We start from the raw sequence: 7,299 nt of genomic DNA, 5'->3' as shown, positions 1-7,299 counted from the left end.
TTCGTCCATGTCTTTCTGATATTGTGAGCCCGGAACAGAGCGCCTTCATCAAGGGTAGACAAATTGCTGACAATGCTTTGGTGGCCTTTGAATGCATTCATACCATTCAACATTCAAGGGATAAAAAAGGTACCTTCTGTGCATACAAGCTCGATCTCTCTAAGGCTTATGACAGGGTTGATTGGACCTTCCTTGAAGCTGCGCTGATTAAGCTTGGGTTTGATAACCACTGGATCACAAGGGTGATGGCTTGCGTTAAGTCGGTTAGGTATTCAGTCAGGATGAATGGAGTTCTGCAACAAACCTTCTCCCCCTCCAGAGGCCTAAGACAGGGAGACCCACTCTCATCCTTCCTCTTCCTTTTTGTTGCCGAGGGATTCTCAAGTCAAGCTTCAAGAAAGAAATCGAATGTGGAAGGTTACATGAGCTAAAAATTACGAGGAATGCTCCAGGCATCTCTCATCTTCTCTTCGCGGATGACAGCCTCATTTTCTTCGAGGCCACGGCTCAGCAGGCCACTGTTATAAAAGAGACCCTAGATAAGTATGAAAAAGGTACTGGTCAACTTCTGAGCCAGGAGAAATGCTCAATCCTTTTTGGAAATAACTGCGGAGCAAACAACACCAATCTAGTCAATAACATCCTGGGGAACATTTCGGTCAACTTTGAAGAAAAGTACTTGGGACTCCCAGTACCAAATGGAAGAATGAAAAATGGGAAGTTTGAACCAATTAAAGAGAGATACAGGAAGAAACTCAATGACTGGACAGAGAAGTATACTTCTAGTGCGGCCAAGGAAGTACTCATCAAATCGGTGACTCAAGCCATCCCCCTGCATGCCATGAGTGTCTTTAAGTTCTCTGTTAGTCTTTGCGAGGATCTAATGAGGATGACTAGAAAATTCTGGTGGGATGAAGAGGATGACAAGAAAAACATTCACTGGTCCAGCTGGGACAAGTTAACTCAAAGGAAATCTAAAGGAGGAATGGGATTCAAAGACCTTAATTGCTTCAACCAAGCTCTGTTAGCAAAACAAGCTTGGAGGCTCCTCGACCAACCTGATAGCCTCTGTGCTAGGTTACTTAAAGCTAAGTACTTTCCATTTGGCAAGCTCACGGATACTGCTTTTATCAAGAATGCCTCACCGTGTTGGCAGGGTATCACTCATGGTCTTGAGCTCCTCAAACAAGGTGTTGTCTGGAGAATTATAAATGGAAAAAAGACAAGAATTTGGAGAGATAATTGGATTCCAAGAGGACAGCTAAAAATCACTGGAAATCCCACAAAGTCAAGGCTCAGATGGGTTGCCGATCTCATTGATCAAGAAACAAATGATTGGAATGTGAATCTTGTTAGATCTATTTTCTATCCTCACGATGCCGAGGAGATCCTTAAAATCAGAATCCCTTTTATCCTTGGAGAAGACACCCTGGCATGGCACCCCGGATAAGCATGGTATCTTCTCGGTTAAGAGTGCCTACCACTTGGCTCTGGAAAATAAATCCAATTCTCCTTGCTCTAGCTCGAGCTCGCAGCCGACGGGAGATAGAAGGATTTGGGACCTCATTTGGAAATCTAAAGCACCACCTAAGATTAAAATTTTTGGCTGGAAACTTGCCTCCAAGGGCTTAGCCGTTCAAGCCAAGAGATCAAAAATTGTAAAAGGTACTGTCCCTACATGTACCATCTGCGGCATCGAACCGGAAACTGAATACCATGCTACCATGGTATGCCCCAAAGCTAGAGCCCTTCGTCTGAGAATGGAAAAAGTCTGGAACCTACCAAAGGAAGAAGATCTGAGAGAAACAGGGCCTGAGTGGGCTCTGAATATTCTGGCTAACCAAGATGACAGTATGAGATGCAAAATCCTGTTTCTTTGGTGGAGAGCTTGGCATCTTCGAAATAACTCCATTTTTGGGGATGGTAAAGCCATGATAAATGACTCAGCCTGTTTTATAGAAAATTACTACAACACCACCATGCAGCTTAATTTTGGTATGCCGACACCAGACCGCAAAGGCAAGTGTTTACTTAGTCCTGTGGCTGCTTCTAGAAATGAGAAGGATAGGAGAACCACTACCCAAAAATGGACTAAACCTCCGCTGGGCTGGGCTAAGATAAACACTGACGCCTCCTTCATCTCTGCAAATGGCGCGGCTCATTGGGGAGCCATCGTCAGGGACGACCAGGGTAATACGATTTCCTCGGCCTGGAGCCCCATTCCGAGATGTTCTACCGTTGAAGAAGCCGAAGCAATTGCTGTCCTCGAGGGACTTCGGTTGGCATCCACAGTGGACACCCCGTGTTGCCTCGAAACTGACTGCAAAAGTGTAACTGATGCGTGGAACTGGGACACAATTAAGAGATCGCAAGCTGGCATAGTGATCAACGAAGCAAAACATGCGGCTCTGTCCTTCCAGAACCTGAAGATAGAGTTCATCCCGAGATCCGCTAACGGTGCTGCACACCGCCTCGCTGCTTTTAGCAGATCTACTGGGTGTAATGGCGTCTTGTATGGCTCTGTTCCTGAGTGTGTTTTAGATCAAGTCTTGAGTGATTGTAACCAAAACAATATTCTCTGAGTAATACAACACATGTTCAAAAAAAAAGAGAAGAGAGGTGGCGTGTGGCACCTTCCTAATGCAAAATACTACCTCCGTTCATATAAATAAGACTCATGCGCGTTTCAAGATGAACTTTGACCGACTAAATTGAACAAAAACATCTCACTTATATAGTACATTACTGATATTGTTGGAATCATATTGAAAGATAGTTGCTTATGACAGTAGTTTTATATAAAATATTATATATTTATTAAAATTAATTTTTGTCAGAGATAAAACTCTTAAAACGAGGGTCCCCCTATTTATTGGAGTAGCGGTAGTAGTTATTTTATCTCGAAAACCCATTCGCCCACTCTTTTGTTGACAGAGTAAGTATAATTTGCGACGGATCTCCTGATATTAGTAAATTGATGTCATAAATATTGTTACTTTTTTCCATATAGTTGATAAAATTTTAAAATCTTTAACTTAGGCTGGTCATAGTGGGCAGTGTCATATATTAATATCATGCATATGGTACTAATATATGATATTGTCTCTATAGTCATAGTATCATGTAGTACTCAATGCAAAATTATATGCAAGATCTATTTAACATTAAATATTCTAGTTTTCACGATCACACTATGGCTAGCATTAGGACAAAAGCTAAACATATACGTATTTGTGAATTGAGAGAATGAAATACACTTACTTACGGACGGGGTGAGTATTCTTGATTGTCCAAATTCAAGAATGATTGTAAAAGGATAGTCAGAGCTAGAAATATTTGTTGCCTCACAAAGCCTCCACACGGAACCCTACAGCTCCGGTTGACCTCCTGCGAACCTAGATGCTGGTTTGGTAGCGGCAAGTTCGTGTTAGTTGGCTCCGTTCCGGCGTGTTTGAATGTTTTTGTGTTAGTCTCCCCTTAGGTGAAGTCGAAGCTGCCTTTGGGTAGTATACGATGATCTACGAGGGGCGGTCTGGTCTTGAAGGTCCTACCCAGCGTAGGACTCGCGCATCTCCTCTCAAGGGCTCGTCTTCAGAATCGAAGTCGTCGGTCTCTTTTTGATGAGCCATCTGTTGGTGTAGGCAGACTTGAGCTTCGTGTTTGTATAGCTTTTGTGAGTAGCCATGGTGGCTTGGTGTACCCCTGCAGCGGCGTGTGTGTGATTGTGGGTGTAGGCTCTGCTCTGTTGTTGTATGTTTTCGTCCAGTTTTCTCTTAAGATGAGTTAAAACTTTTGGCTCCGTTTCAAAAATAAATAAGTAGAACGAGATTAAAGAAGGGTGAGAGTGAGTCTACGGAGGGGAGTAGATTAGTCAAGCACACACGGATGGGACCCTAGACCCTAGCTAGAATCATTGAAGCGTTTGCACGAGTCGGCGTGATAAAATTATTTGCGGGCTAGGGTGACAAGGCTGATGGGCATGGACGACGATCCTGGTGGGCCCAGGTCGCCACGACGTTGTGTCGAGCAAAGGAGAGGTGGGCGCCGGCACTAGTCGAATCAGAACAATTATGGCTTGTTTTAGTGCTGATTAAGGTGACGAACTGACGATATAGCTAGCTGGGTGCGTGATGGGCTTGATGCCCAGCTTTTGCGAGGCACGGGGTGCAGGATTAAGAACGGGTTTACCCCACCGCGCCTGCTCCACGATCGGACGAGGTGAAAATCATGTTTCTTGTTGCCTGTCCGTGTGAAAGTGGAGAGATGCATGCGCTGTGGAGGTAGAGTTGCAGGCTTGCGGCACTGTGCTTGGTATGCTCCGAGGATCTGATGCAAGCAGACCGAGCGCCGGCCTGCGATGCCACGGCCGGAGTGGCACCCGTCTACGGCGACGGCAGAACATTCATGGCCGTGACGCCGGCCCTTGGCCTGTTGCTTTCCCGTGATGGCCGGCTTGGTCAACGACCTGGCTGTTTAGAGCAACTCCACCGGTAGTGTCCAAATAGATGTCGGCAGGCACGCCGGCACCTCCGTTTGGGGCGCCGACACTGCATCCTTCATTTAGGGGAGTTGTTTCCACACCGACGCCCCAAAACGTCATCGATGTTTTGAATTAAAATCATAAATAAATGCATAGAAAATTGAATAAGAAACATTTCATTCCACAAACTAATACATAATTGGGAACGTGGTTTACATGAAGATATAGTTTGGAACATGGTTTTCCACAAACTAATACATAGTTTGAACCATGGTTGACACAAATATAAAACATTGCAAAAAAACTAAACCTAACTAGGCCGGTCATCGCAGGTTTCGTGTGTTCGCTGCCAAGAAAGAACACTCGAGGGCACATCCAGTCACCCAAACTGGAAAATCCAGCTAGCGAGGGTGCCCCTGTTGGTTCTTCCGATGAAGAACATCAAAAAACATGCGAGCCGATATTCGCTGCGAAGAAACAACACTCGTCAGTCATCGTCCTCCTCGGCGCTGTCGACATGGTAGTTCCGGCGGCAACGCGTCTCGTCGAACACCTTGACGCTCATGTCCCTGTCGCCAAAGTAGGAGAACACGATCACGAAGCCGGCTTGGAGGCTGTGGTGGCGCGCGAACTTCTCCCAGCCGATGTGGAGGTACATCTTGCCGCGTGCGTCGTAGATGACGTCCACGATCCACCGGTAGTAGCCGCACGAATCCTCCCGCACGCAGATGCAGCGTGCCCGGGCGGTCGTCGCCGGCGATGAAGTCGGCGAAGGTGTCCGGCTGCCTCTGGATGTCGCGTGGGTCGCCCTTGAGGACGAGGACGAACTTGAACAGCACGGGCCCCTCCTCGTCCATCTCCGACGATGAGAACGACGGCGTCACAGGCGACGGCGTGCGTGCAGTTCTGCCGCGGCCACGACCACAACCACGGCCGCGACCAGACATGGCGTCGTCTTTTCAGATGATGGCGGCTAGGGTTGGGACGAGAGGCGCTAGGGTTTCTGTGTGAGAGGAACGATGAGGAGCAGCCCTTTTTATAGGCCGGAGTGAGGCGGGAGAGCGGGGGAGCGGTGGCGCTCATTAACGGCGGCACAAAGAGCAAGGCGCGCACGATGGGACGGTTCGCTGCGCGTCTGCGGAAACTGCACCGCCGCTGCGTACCAATAACTCCCGTCGCGAGGTAGGCGACGGTTATGTTAAAATTGAATGAGCCGCTAACGCGTCGGCCCCGCCACTCCCCGCTTGCGTCGACTTTTGGGATGTGTGGTTGACAGGCGGCTCCCACGCCCAAAAAATTCAGCCTCGTAAGGCGCCGGCGCGCCAGATTCGTGCCCTTGGTGAAGGGGCCGGCACGGGGTTGCCGACGATTCTATTGGGCTCCAAAATTGGCCGGCGCCGTTTGGGGCGCGCCGGTACGAGCACATTTTTGCCCCTGCCCCCAAAAAGCTATAGGGGCCGCTATCGGGGGCGCCGGTGGAGATGCTCTTAGAGCCATCTCCATCGGGGAGCTCACCGCCCCCAATAGCAATTTGGGCGCCGTCGGTAAAACTTGGCCCACACCGGCCTAATAAAGCGCCGAGCCAATAAAATTGTCGGCAACCCTCTGCCGGTTCCTTTACGCGCGGTGCCGAGCGGACGCGCTGGTGCCACACCAAACTTCGTCCGCCAGCGAGGCATGGCGCCGTTCGCGTTTTTAAAGAAGCGTAATGGTGGTCGTCGCCGGAAACCTAGGAGGCTAGACGTCGTACGAATGCCCACGCGGTGGTTGAAAGGATCGTATGCCGCACCTAGAGGGGGGGGTGAATAGGTGCTAACCAATTTTTAGTTTTTTTTCAATTTAGGCTTGACACAAAGGTAAATTCTCTAGATATGCAACTAAGTGAATTTACCTATATGACAAGACTAACAACTAAGCACGATATAGATACGCAATATAGGAGATAGAATAGATAGAGGTAACCGAGAGTGGAGCACGCGATGACACGGAGATGATTCCCGTAGTTCCCTTCCTTTGCAAGAAGGTACGTCTACGTTTGGAGGAGTGTGGTTGCTACGAAAGCCAAACCAACAGCCACGAAGGATTCACTCAGATCTCATGTGAGCAACGCCACGAAGGTCTAGCCAACTTCCACTAAGGGATTTCCTCGAGGCGGAAACCGGGCCTTTACAAGGTTCTTGGGGCACACATCCACAACCGAATTGGAGGCTCCCAAATCTGTAACAACACAACAATCAACAACAATACATCAACAACAATCAACTAGGGATCCAAAGAGGAACACTAGCAAGAGGGCCCTCAAGCATATGAGGGTGAAATGTAAATCGCTTCGGTGAGGATGTAGATCGGTGTCTTCTCCTTCGAATCTCCAAAGATCAAGAGCTTTGGTTGGGGGGGGGGAGGAGATCTTGCAAATCTTGTGTTCTTGAGGTGGCTCTAATGGTGGTGAGACTTGGCAGAATTTCTTCAATGATTAAGCAGGTTGGAAGGAAGAAGAAGGGGGTAAAATGTCCGGTGAAAAATCCGGCCTCATGCCAGGGGAGTACTGAGCCGCGTCGCCTCTGGTCCTTAGCCAAATCTTGGGGCCCGGATATTTTGCAAATATCCGGCCCGGATTATCCGGCCCAAAATGTCCGGCCTGGGGAGTTTCCGGCCAAAATTCCGGTGAAATGTCCGAGGCAGTACTGAGCCGAAATGCGTTGAGTCCTTAGCCAAAAACAGGGGCCGGATATTTTGCAAATATCCGGCCCGGATTATCCGGCCTGGTATAACCTTGACATCTTCCTTTTGACTTGTGTTTCCACACAAGACACTCACAA

The 7,299-nt window shown here is 48.4% G+C and overlaps 1 protein-coding gene across 1 annotated transcript; it reads left to right on the top strand.

Annotated features, from left to right (window-relative positions):
• The first annotated feature begins 1,979 nt into the window (after positions 1 to 1,979).
• On the top strand, positions 1,980 to 2,582 carry LOC139833775 (uncharacterized). The gene has a single exon (XM_071824117.1). The coding sequence runs from the start codon at positions 1,980 to 1,982 to the stop codon at positions 2,580 to 2,582; it is 603 nt and encodes a 200-aa protein (XP_071680218.1).
• Positions 2,583 to 7,299: the final 4,717 nt, after the last annotated feature.

Source organism: Lolium perenne, chromosome 7 (genome assembly GCF_019359855.2).
Source record: "Lolium perenne isolate Kyuss_39 chromosome 7, Kyuss_2.0, whole genome shotgun sequence".
Taxonomy (NCBI): Eukaryota; Viridiplantae; Streptophyta; class Magnoliopsida; order Poales; family Poaceae; genus Lolium; species Lolium perenne.
The sequence above is the reverse complement of the archived record's forward strand: the minus strand, read 5'-3'. Positions and strand labels throughout refer to the sequence as shown.